Consider the following 12,839-nt stretch of genomic DNA (forward strand, 5'->3'; position numbering starts at 1 on the left):
CTCTGGGTCCCACATGGTGGAAGGAGAGAACTGACATGTACAAGTTTTCCTGTGACCTCCCACAAGGACCCTGGCATGCCTACCTCACACACATACAAACAAAGTAAAACAAGAAAACTTTTAAAGTTATATATTTTTCAAAAGACTTACTATCAAAAGTATTTTCTAAACAAATTGATAGTAAATTTGACTTGACTGTTTCGTGTGCAAAATCAACTTGGTGTTTTCTGTGAGTTTGCCATTACCTGTGGACTGCTTTTGGTTTTCCATTAATCGAGCCAGTAAGCTTTTAGTTTCCTGAGTGGAAATGCCACCAGGAATGTAGAAGTCATAAAACATACTTGCTATTGCCTACTTTACTATAGTTGGGCTTTTATTATGTCCATTGGCTTAGTTAGTCCAACTAGGATGGCATGTCTTGTCTGCCACCTTTGTGTCACCTCCTTGGTTGGTCATACATTATAGAGACTTCAGAACATTAAGAGTGTCACTTGTGTGATTGGTGTGCAGAGTGATCTATATTTAGAGTGCGATCAGCTGGGTACTTATTGATAAATAAGCTTTGGTGAAATATTAGCAATCATTCTTGCGCACTAGTCATTCCAAGGAGATAAGCTTGATAACCATTGTTCACTTAGAAAGGGTTGGGAAGGAGTCTTCAGCAGAATAGTCAGGCTGTCTTAGTGAAAACCATCACATTGTATCCAGCAGAAAGAAACATCTGCATATCTATCTGTCTATCTATCTATCTATCTATCTATCTATCTATCTATCTATCATGTATATATACATACATATCCAATTCTCACTTTAAAAAGAAGTTATTTTATTTATCTGCATGTGTATCAGTGAACACATGTGAGCCCTTGTCTGCAGAGGTCAGAAACGGTCATCAAATCCCCTGCAGTTAGAACTCCAGGCAGGCGTGTTCCACACAGATGCTGGGAACCAAACTTGGGTCCTTTGGAGAACAAAAGCGCTTTCTTTTTTTTATGAATTTATTCTTGTTACATCTCCTTTGTTATCCCATCCCTTGTATCCTCCCATTCCTCCCTCCCTCCCATTTCCCCCCTACTCACCTCCCCTATGACTGTGACTGAGGGGGACTTCCTCCCCCTGTATATGCTCATAGGGTATCAAGTCTCTTCTTGGTAGCCTGCTATCCTTCCTCTCAGTAGAGAGGGAAAAAGCTTTCTTAACCATTGAAAAGTCTTTCCAAGAAGCATATACCAAAATGTGTTTACATAATACTTCGTGGCCCTGTAACTTTCCTACTGAATAACCTAATCCTGTAAGCCCTATTAACTTTCCACTGAGCACATCTAACATCGTGTAGCTAAAAGATACTCTTAAATTGTGGAATTTTCTGCTTCCCATCTTCCATTTGGGGCCAGTAATTTTTGTGGAAATCAGCCAGTGGCAGGACTGGGCTAGCCTGGGGTACCAGATGCTGTCTCATAGTCTGTAACACTATGTGACTTTCTTAGTCTTTCTGGACTCTAGTTTTCTTTCTTCCCTATACAGGGATGACTAATTTTTTTTCTTAAAAAAAAAAAAGAAAGAAAGAAAAAGAAAAACCTGTAAGAACCAAGATCCCACATGTAAAATTTCTAGAAAAATAATTAACAGTAATTAACATTTTTGCTAAATATGTTCATTTTGGCTTCCTAATTACTTTCTGTATTAAAACAAAACTCAATTAACTCTGATTTAAACAAGGCTTTCCAATGAATTGCATGTTCCTTTGTATGTGGGATGTGCTAAAGGCTTTCAAATGCAAATCCTGTGTAAAGCCTGTATCCATTTTGGACTGCAATAACTATTTTTTTTTCTTTTGAGGGTACATGCTGGTTATTAATAATGGAATAGTCTTTATTCTATAGTTTTCTTTAAAAGTAGATCCGAACCCCCTCTCCTAAGTTGCCATCACTTGGAAAATAGTCTTGATCTATCTGTTTGTTACCCAGTGCCCTTAAAAAGCCTTGTTTTGAGCTTTGACAATATGTTCTTGAGTTATTTTCTTCCATGAAACTTCCTCCTGCCTCCTGCCTTTGACATATGCCTCCATTCTGCCACTTTCTTGCTTTACTTCTGCAAATCTCTGCCCTTCCCCTGGTTGCATGGCTAGCACAGTCCTCTCCTGGGCTCCTGCCCAGAGCCCCGAGCAGGAAGAGAGCTGAAGGAAGAGCTCCAAACCAAATGGGTCACAGAGCAATAGACTCTGTGTGCTCCCCAATCGCTCACTTCAGAAAGACATCAATTCTCAACAGCAGTGTTTGGAAGTAAAGTTCCCTGTGTGGACTAGGCCAAAAGCAGGCCCAAGTCTAACAAAAAAAAAAAAAAAAAAAAAAAAAAAAAGCCAGAACACATTGCTATCTACAGAGGGTGAAAAGAATTATCTTGAGTTGATAGCAAGCATCATGGGCCTTATCCCATAGGAAGAGAAACAGCCTGGGCCATCGTGGGTTGTCCAGTGGCCAGCTATTAAGAAGAACCATCAGTTTTAGTGTGTGGACCTGGGTTTGTTTAAAATAATTGTATTCACTGAGATGGTTCCAATGTAGCATCTGCATCTGGAGATAGACATAGCATCTATTGACACCCACACCCCCACCCCACCAACTTGTAAGTCCAGTACATGGCTGCTTGTCTGAGACACAGACCCGATTGTCAGTGGAAAAGGAAGCCCGGCTGCCTACAGCAGTTAAGTGGAACTGTGGCCACAGTTCCCAAATGATCCCCTCTCTTTGAATCAGATATGCCTCCTCGTACTGTGCTATTTTGCTGTATTTTAAGTATCCATTTTCAACTGGAGAAAAGCTCCAAGTGAGTTAATTACAGTGGGTGTAAAAAAAGGAATTCAAATTAGTAATATCATTATCTCTCTCTCTGCCTCTAGTGTGTACGAAGCAGGTAACGGATGAAGTATCTTCTAGCCGAGATTGCAGCCTTACGAACACGGCGGTGCAGAGCAAGCTGGTGTCTTCCTTTCAGCAGCACACCAAGAAGGCCCTGAAACAGGTAAGAGGCCACTGTCCCCCTTAGCCCCTCAGATAGGCTTATGGAAAGTCACGGTGTGGCGCCGACCAAGGTAACGCAGAAGTACAAATCAGAAAGTAACAGGGATACTTTGGAGATGGCTGTTTTCTGTAATCTTTAACATAATAATTTTACTATAAACTGAAAATTAGCCAAGAATTAGACTGAGAACTCTGTTGTAAAAAAGAAAGGTGCTTGGACTTGTGCAAGACTGTGTGTGTGTATGTGTGTGTGTGTGTGTGTGTGTGTGTGTGTGTGTGTGTGTGGTTTATAGTAAATCAAGTATGGGCTGATAATTGTGTTATATAATTTGGAAATTATATCTGGTTTTGATCATCCTGTCTGGCTATCGTCACAGTATCCATATATGGGTACTGTTTGATACTGAGTGGAACCTCATCTTTGAAGCACAGAAGCTATCTGACCTTGGTGGCCCTGACCTGTGTGGCTTCATGTGTTGATGATGGCAGTGGTAATGGTTGTAATATTGCGTCTGGGCACTGACACAGACTGGTTTAAATCATTGCTATTCTGAGAATTTTGGTAAATGACTCTGAATCTCTTCAGTCCCCCCAAAACTGTGAGTAGTGAGGGTACTTTTCACATAGAATAGGCCCAGGGAATAGTCAAGATGATAGGTAGGAGCATGGCTTCCCCACAGTCTTCACTCGGTGAGTGTGAGCTGCTGCCTCCACACCAGCAAGTGCAGAAAAGCAAAGAGGTACTGTGGTTAGATGGCCTTGTAAAGCAGCTATGTTACTAAGTGTGTAAGCTGCACCCTGCACTCCTGTCTGACCTGTGTTTGGTGCATCCCTCTTGCAGTCTCACCACGTTGGAAATATGGTTCCAGTTCCTGTAATGTCTTTATAACTAGGAAAAGAGAAACCGTGCTCTCCAAAACAATTGTAAAGAAGTGCCCAACAGCCAAGCTGCTCCTTGATGCGTTTGTGGCGTCTCTCGCCTTTTCCTCCTCTTCTTAGCCTCCCCCCTTTGGTAGTATTGTTTTGTTTGAGACAGAATCTCATTATTTAATACTAAGCCAGCCTTCAACATTAGTAACCCTCATACTTCTGAGGGTATTACAGATGGGGGTCACCGTGCCAGCTCAAATATACCTGTAGGTTTGTGATGCTTCTATTCAGGTTCTCTGCCTCAAAGAAGGAAATACAGGAAGGAAACTTGAATTCTGTGTCTTTTCTATTCTGTACTAGTATATTGATTATTGTTTGTATTAATTACTGAAATTATGGTACTTCTACCCATGCTAAAAGGACTGACTGTTTTCCAGCATAGGCTCGATTGTCTTTGGGTAACTTGCCACTCATGAATTTTATAAAACATCTTTACATGCTACAGAGCAAAACTGTGATCAGCGTTGGTATCGCTTTTTAATTTGTGAAATAAAGGGTGGAGTAGGTAGGCAAGCCCAGGAAAATGCCCATTCAAGCAGCAAATCAGAAGTAGGATGTAAGAAATAAGATAGTAAATAGCACAGAACAAAGGGTACAAAATTGGACACTTGTGGCTGTGGCATTTAAGAAGCATAAATGGGATCATAAATGAAATAGCATGCATCCAAAGTGTGTGGTCTGGAAGATGTGGAAACCTGAGTCCTGCTGACCGTGGATGGGAAGAGAGAGATTCAGGTCTCTGCAATGTTTGCTGTCGATTTTCACTTTCTTTGTTCCAACTTAATGTCATTTGAGTCCTATATAACTATTAATGCTGTACAACTTTGACTTAGCTATGTTGTGGTTGGTTATTTTTCTTTCTTCCTTCCTTTTTTTGTAGCAGACCATGTGTTCATGAGGAATGTCATCTTGCTTGCCTGTAGGTTAAGGCTAGGCTTTAGTAGGGTGTCCTGTGAGCTTCTCAATCATGGAAAAGAGTTGTTTATCTTATTGTTATAACTTCTATCATATGAGGAAGTACCAAATTAGTGACCAAGTAGATGTGGCTCAGTATGGATTAGATATACTAATGTTCCTTTAATAAATAATTCATATTGTATACTATGTTAGGAAGAAAAGCTTCCTGGGTAGAATTTTGCCTAGATCCCCTGTAATTGCTGGATGCCTTAAGACAGCATTTGAAAACTTGCCTGAGTATATGACCTTTACACTATAACCCCAAATAATATGCACCTTCCATTTTCATTGGGCAGTTGAATGACTAGGATCAGATAGAAATTTTATCAGTTACTACATGTAAACATGTACATGTATGTCTATACATGATTTTGTATGTGAATATGTTTCATGTGTTTGTATACATGCACACACACCATAATCATAGCACCCAAGGCAGCTAAATCACTTTATTGATGCTTACAGGAACTGATATTTACATTATGACTCATCCTCGTTGCCGTTATTTGAGAGGGGGTCTCGTGTAGCTCAAGATGGCCTTGCACATAGCTTGCAGCGAAGGATGGCCTAGAACTCCTCATTCTCCCGCTTCCATGTCCTACGTATATCACCATCCCCCGTCATATGCATGTTTTTCAAGTAAACCAAGGGCCAGAGTGTTAACGTAACTTGTCTAAGTCAAATCAAGCCAGTAACTCTCAGAGATGACATTCGAATCTAAAATTGCAGCTTGAGATTCTATCCTCAAAACTAGGCCCTCCTTCCATGGTGTGGTATGTCATTGGGCAGATTCTGTTTTGAAACTATTCATGGAAATTTATATACATGAGTTTTAGTGTTGTATGAGGAGGCCAACACGGTAGAGTCACTAGGAATACCATTCCCAAACAACAGACTACCTGGGTTGACTACCCACACATAGTGATGACGCACACTCAGTACGTTTGCCCCTACAAGTTTATAAAAAATACGTTCTCATCCTTGCCTCTCTATTGTTAAACACCTCTGAAACTGCAGTTAGTTTTCCCAGCTTTATGAGAAACCCAGGTGCAAGGAGACTTTCTCCCCGTCAGCACACATATGCACTATATAACCATCCGAATCCTCAGAGGACCCCGGCTTCATTATAATGTCATTTGCCGTATGGTTGAGGTCTTCCTTGTAGGCTTTTCAAGAGGATAATGGGATGAAATGCCCTAAAATAGATTTTGCCCTACCAAGACTAGGGAGAGAGGATCACCTTACCCCTATGAATATCAACTCGCTTCATAAATATTTATACAAACGTAAAAACAACTCCATAGTACAGAACCTAATGTGCTGATAGTGCCTCTTTGAGTTAGCATGCTCTGTAGCTCTCTATGAGTATACTTTCACTTTGCCTTGGCTAATAACCCTCTTCTTAAAGTGTGTGTGTGTGTGTGTGTGTGTGTGTGTGTGTGTGTGTGTGTGTTCTGATTCAGTAGAGCTATGAAAGAGAAGTAGGTGAAAACAAATTCCTAAGAAGCCAGCTGCCTTTGCATCACAAGTATATAAAAACAATAACTAAAACAAAGCTCTTGTAAGCAAAGCCAGACACAGTGTCACAGGTTTAAGCTCCCCACTCTTTGGAACAGGATGCTACCATAGCAAGCAAATTCTCTGCCTAGATACTGCTGATCACAATGTAATAAAAGTGATAGGGTCTTGGCTATTGGATGAAGTATTTTCATTGTTCCAAATATATGAGTTCCTTTTGCCTTCAAATCTTCACGGTTTTAGTTAACATGATGGGCACATGTCCAGGGACAGCATTTTATTTCCTTGCAACTTTGTTGTTTTATACAAGAATTTTCAGAGTTGTCTACTGATTATTACCTTGTTCCTTGTCTCTTTCTGCTGTGGTGTTTAGTTGTTAAGATCCTAAGACACTGTGGAATGATTAGCTAGTTGAACTTTTAAAGAAGCTAAGCAGGATTATATTTTGGAATCCTAATCAGCAGAAGAAAATGACACATAAAAGAAGGATGCATTGTGGACTGGCAGCAGTGTGATAGTGACCAAAGCCATATGCTGCCTCTATTGACTTGACTTCACTCAGTTTTTGGTCTTTTTAGGATGGTAGAAATTGCAGAATCTTCACCTTTCACAGCATGGCAGAGTAGATACAGTCTTTGTGTTTTACTGTGTTATGTGGTGGTCGCAGCTTCCTATCACCAACTGTGACATGTAGTATGCCAGTGACAATGCTTGCTGTTGGTCCCTGACACAGACAGCTGTTCCCTATGTATGTGTTTCTAGTTATTTTAGTGTTAGCATCCATTGCCTGCAATAGTTTGAGAATTTCAGTAAAGGGCTTACTGTGTTCTGCACATTCTTAACTTATGTTGTTGGTGTTTTTCACTATTAAAATACACTGAGCATTCATTGTTAAATGCCAAGTCAACACCAAGGCTCCTGGTTTTCAGCTTTATCTAATTTACTCCCATTATGGTAGACAGGGAGATGATTTCCCCCTCCCTTTTTTTAAGAGAGAAAGAGAGTTATCTGGAAAGCTTTCTGTCTAAAATTAAATGTTTATCTAAAATTTTTTTCTTCTCTTTTTATAAGGAAACAGCACAGTGTATTTCTGTAGAGAAAGTGTGTTCAGCCAGCAGCTTCCGTTCCCTTTCATAGAAAGGCACAGCTAACTTGAAGCTAGTGTGGAATTATTTTTACTTTGTTCAGAGACATTTTAATTGAATTTATTTTTGTTTTATGTATATTAATGTTTTGACTACATGTATATATGTGCACCAGTTGTATGACTGATGCCCATGGAGTTCAGAAAAAAAGCATCAAATATTCAATAATTGGAGTTACAGGTGCCTGTGAGCCACCATGGTGATCCAGGGAATTGAACCTAGGTTCCTGAAAAAGTAGCAAATGGTGTTAACCACTGATGCATCTCTCCAGCTTGAGAGCTTATGTCTTGAACCAAAAGCGTGATCAAAGAGAGTCACTAGACATACCGCAAGGCCCCCAGTGGCACGCTTCCCTCAGCAAGCCTTCCCAGACAGTGTCACCAGATCTTGACCAAGTATTCAGGTGCTCAAGAATGGGCTCATGTCTCATTCAAACCATGGCACCTTCAGTCCTTGACCTTGTCAACTAGATGTAGAACTTTGTGCATATGACCAACTAGAAGGTCTACTTATTCACTGCTGAGTGCCCTGCACTCCCTAGCTGAGTAATTATTTAGGTTCTAGCTTTAGCTTCCTTCTGGGTTTAAAATGAGTAGATGTAGAGTTGTTCAATAAAACGGTCTAGCTTCACAAGAAGAGGTGCCTCACTGGTATTGTGCCCCTAAAGTGAGTGTGATAAGACCAAGCACCTAACACTGAGGTTAGAACCTTGGAAGAGGTGAATGACTATGGCTACCACTGCCCTGGCGGAGAATAAAACAATGTCCCCAAGAATGTCACAATGAAAACGCAGCTCCAATCATTTAGGGAACCCTTACGTGCACGCACACACACACCTGCAGGCACCAAAACCACTTTTCCTGATCCCATTTCCTTAATCTATGACATGGGTGTATTTTTCATGTTAAGGGAAACTCATATTTCAATAGTTATAAATTAAATGGAAAATAAATTCTAGTATATCTTTGTGCTTAGTCTCCTCTTAAAACCCCATGGAGCTGCTAACCTGAAGTTGCATGTGGTCTAAACAGGAAAACAGACCTAACAAACAATTGGAGTCAGGCATGGTTAGTGAACGTTTTTATTATTATTATTATTATTATTATTATTATTATTATTATTATTATTATTATTGTCATTTACTATTGGTTGTAAAACAAGCATGGCACCTTTGACTTTCTAATTACAGGACTAGGCCATTATAACTAGTGCTCTTCTTTGCAGTTAACCAACACTTTCCATAATAAATCTCCGAACTTTATATGCACACGTGTGTGTGAGCACACACAGAGAAGAGATTCTAAGAAGGTTAATATTTTGCCAGGAGGGTTGAAATTGGTGATACATGCACTTGTAGAGACTCATTGCAGTATTTCCTGGCTGCCTTTTTTCGTTTATGGAGATTTACACAGCGGGTGGAGAAAGCCTCAGTTATAACTGGAAGCACTGCTTTGCCCAATTCTCTTGTATTGTTAGTTAATGTCTATAGAGTACTTTGAGTTCTTATATAAAAGACGAGAAAGATTTATGCAAGCCTGTTACACAATTTATGTCTAATTATATATACATGGCTTTAAGAAAGAGAAAATTCTTAAATACTTTATTGCACATGTGATCTCATTAAATATAGTATTGACAGCCAGATAACTGTGAGACGGAAGGCATCATATTAATCTTTATACCTCAGGTTCCTTGACAGTGCCTGGGACTTCACCAAAACTCTATAAATATAAGAATCCTCTCATGCTATCTGTAGTAAATGTACTGTTTGTAATAAATTCTCCAACTCTTCCTTCTGTCATGTGGCTTTAAATCTCATCTGAATTTGCCATCTCTCCTCTAAGTGAGGTTTAGCTTTTCATTTCTATAATTAAGTGATTTCTAAATCTTGTGGCCAACAAGTCAAACAGACAGCTCATACCCTGTGTAAATAAACTCACATTGGTTTTGACAGCCAAGGAATATACAGTCAAGGCAGTATTTCCAGAGATTGCGACAACTGTTGCTCAAAGCCCATTAATCATACAACTGAGACATTGTAAAATTAGTGGAAATTGCACAGAATCCAGGAATAAAGAGGGTGAGACAGTCCATGGCCAGCCTTTTAACCTTTTGAGGAATTCAGGATTCCTGCGGCTTCAGGTTTTAATAGCTCTTCCTGTTCCGTGTGCTTAAAACCCTTTTTACTACAGGTAATTTTCTGCATAAAGTGATCCGCTAGATAAAACTGTATTTCAAAACTTTAAAATGCCTTTTATTATATTATCATCACCATGTCGGATTCATTTATGAAACACAAAGCATTCCCATTTGAAGAGATTTATTCTCCTATCTATTTTTTTTTCCCTTGGATTTGCCCAAACCCCGTCATGTTCGTGTTCTGAAGGTTAATACCAAAGTCAAGCAGACAGAAGCCAAGGGCTGCAAGCTTTCCAAGATTAGGACTGATTCCCTTCACAGAAATAAATGATTCCTGCCATGTTCGGTGATTTTGTGCAGCGCTCCCCACGGCTGAGTGAATGCATCAATACAGTAGTTCGTACATGCCGTACATACTGATGACACCCGGTGTTAACTGACTGACTGAGCAGCGCACTGGAGACGAAGCACCTGCGAAAGAAGTGCAGACACATATATTTTTATCCTGGTTTCGAAACATTTATTTTACATTTATTTTACTTGGGAGCCCTAGTATCAGGTTCCACCGGCATTCAAGCCACTCTGCTAAGGTAGAATAAACCATTCCGTGGTGTTTGTTATCAGAATTAGACTGAAAATGGTCTCAGCTCAAACCTCTTTGCCAAAGCTCAATTTTATGCTTTTGAGGGAAAAATGGACAAAGGTGATGACCAAGAATCCTGACAGATCAGGGGCTCTGTGGAATTGAAGATAGCAAGTGGATCATGTAATTCAATCACCAGAAATCACTGTGGATACATTTTATGCTATATTTTATTATCCTGTTTTATAGGCTTTGAGGCAGCAGCAGAAGAGAAGAAATGGAGTCTCAATGATGGTGAACAAGACAGTCCCTCGTGTTGTCTTGACACCATTAAAGGTGTCTGACGAGCAGTCGGATTCGCCTTCAGGTAAAGAGCTAAAATATTGTATGCTTGGTCAGTTCCTTCCCGGAGGAGAATCCTCACGGAGAGAGAGAGAGAGGGCTTGATTTTTCTTTTCTCTTCTGAAATTGAAAAAGATAATTTCATGTTAGGTTCAGTTTTATACACATATACCTATGTTTAGTATGTATATATGTATTATATGTGCCTTCCCCTCTTTGACTCTCTCATTGATTTAAAAGTGCAGAGTACCTCCCAATTGTTGTATTTTAAAGACACAAGCCCATTTGTCATCAAATGACTTAACTAGCTAATGCCAGTACCTGTGAGGAAGTGGATGCAGCTGCTGGTGGCTTCTCTCTCCTTGATTTAGCTTTCTCTTGAATGTTGAACTTGAGTTCTGGGCCACATGCTGGTGTGTAACACCGTTGAGAGCAGTTTTTTTTTTTTTTTTTTTTTCTTTCCTCTGAGTGTGAATTTGTTTTTCACTGCTTGCTGCGAAGCCCAGAATCCTTTATGAGGTTTTTGTGTTCTTGCAACATTCTTCTCGCCTCCGGGAAGCCCTGGCCTGCTCTTCAAATTTACCTCCTCTCACTTCTTCAGCTGTGAGCTGCTGAATCCAGTATGGACTAGTGTTTGCATTTTCTCTTCCTGCTTCAGAGTAAAGCTATCGATTAAGGTCTGGTCCTCCCGCCCCCTCCCTCTCTTCCCCTCCCCCATATGATCTCTAAATGGCACTGTCGTATTGAAGCTTATTCATGTATTTTTACAGAAGATCCTACTCTTTTATCTAAAAGCTATTTGATTGGTGAATGCATGTCAAACTCTGCTATGAGGCCATCTGCTCTTGCTTTTTGTCCAGGTTGATTGATTTATTGGCCTTTTCTCTTTATATCCAATAGGGGAATCAGATTATGGGTAAGGTAGTATATTAACTCAGGAAAAGAAGAAGGAGATTATATCTGTGGTTTTTAAAAACAATTTTAGATGTTTCTCGTCAAGGACAAGGAGGGGAAGATAATGGCATAATAACTATTTCCTTTTTTAGGATCCGAGTCTAAGAATGGGGAAGCAGACAGTTCAGATAAAGAAATGAAACAGGGGCAAAAATCTCCCCCTGGAAAACAAACGAATCAGCACTTGAAGCGCTTAAAGAAGTCCGGGTTAGGTGAGTACCAGGCCACACTCTAGAAATGTGCGTCTTTAAAAAGCAGAACTTTCTTTGCGGTTAAAGAAGGAAACTGAAATTATCTAAACAACAACAACAACAACAACAACAACAACAACAAAAACCATGCTAAATTGGGAAGCATCTTAGTCGCAGTTGAGTCTCAAACTTATAATGGAATGTGATGATATTGAATAAAGTGGAGGATAAAGAGCAAAATTAAAGTGAAATGTCTATTCAAGTGTTCTGTCTGGTGTGCAGTATTATATTGTGGCCCCCTTTATTGGAATATTCTAGACTATGGGGAAATGAAGCTCTAAGGAAAAATGCAGTGAACTAGGGAATGTGTTGACTTGACTTTTGTTTGAGATGGTTGAAATATTCAGTAGTACCTGTCTATAAAACAAAAAGAGTGTACAATCTCTGAGAGGCTTGGGAGACACTAATCAAAGGTCTGTGGATTTTGTAGTGTACAGAAATATGAGAGTTAAGACAAATGTGGGCTGATTGCTGTACTCCCCCGACGCCCACTCCTCAAACACACACACCTTGTTTAGGGACCTGGCTGCACTGACTTCACCTATGAATAGATACAATGATGACATAATCTAGAGGTTTAGAATATCTGAGAGCTGGGTGCAGTGCTCAAGTATCTCAGTGGATTAAGTGCCTGCCACAAAAGGATAAAGATGTGAGTGTAGATTTCCAGTGGCTGTGTGAGGGCTGGTCCTGGTCTTGCATGTCTATAATGCTAGCACTCATGGGAAGTAGGAATAAAGACAGGCAGATTAGAAACTTGCTCATCATCCAATCTAGCCAGTCAGTGAGCAGGGTGTTCGGTGAGAAACCTTGTCCCCAAGAGATGAGGTGAAGAACATTCAAAGAAAACACTACATGTCTGCCTCTGGCCTCCACATGCACACATGTGCATGCATACCCTCGTGTGAGTGTGTGTGTGTGTGTGTGTGTGTGTGTGTGTGTGTGTCTGCAGTCCACATCACTTCTTATCTGCTACAGGAGTCAGTAGAAACACGAACAT

General features: G+C 40.1%; 1 protein-coding gene across 1 annotated transcript in view; it reads left to right on the forward strand.

Moving 5' to 3' along the window:
* The window catches only part of Asxl3 (ASXL transcriptional regulator 3), a 107,885-nt gene that overhangs the window by 18,349 nt on the left and 76,697 nt on the right, over nt 1–12,839 (forward strand). The window contains exons 3-5 of the mRNA XM_051163468.1: nt 2,900–3,021; nt 10,542–10,659; nt 11,681–11,800. Of these exons, the coding sequence (XP_051019425.1) occupies nt 2,900–3,021; nt 10,542–10,659; nt 11,681–11,800 (360 nt within the window). The remainder of the gene's footprint in view (nt 1–2,899; nt 3,022–10,541; nt 10,660–11,680; nt 11,801–12,839) is intronic.

This window comes from Acomys russatus, chromosome 20 (assembly GCF_903995435.1).
Source record: "Acomys russatus chromosome 20, mAcoRus1.1, whole genome shotgun sequence".
In the NCBI taxonomy this organism is placed as follows: domain Eukaryota; kingdom Metazoa; phylum Chordata; class Mammalia; order Rodentia; family Muridae; genus Acomys; species Acomys russatus.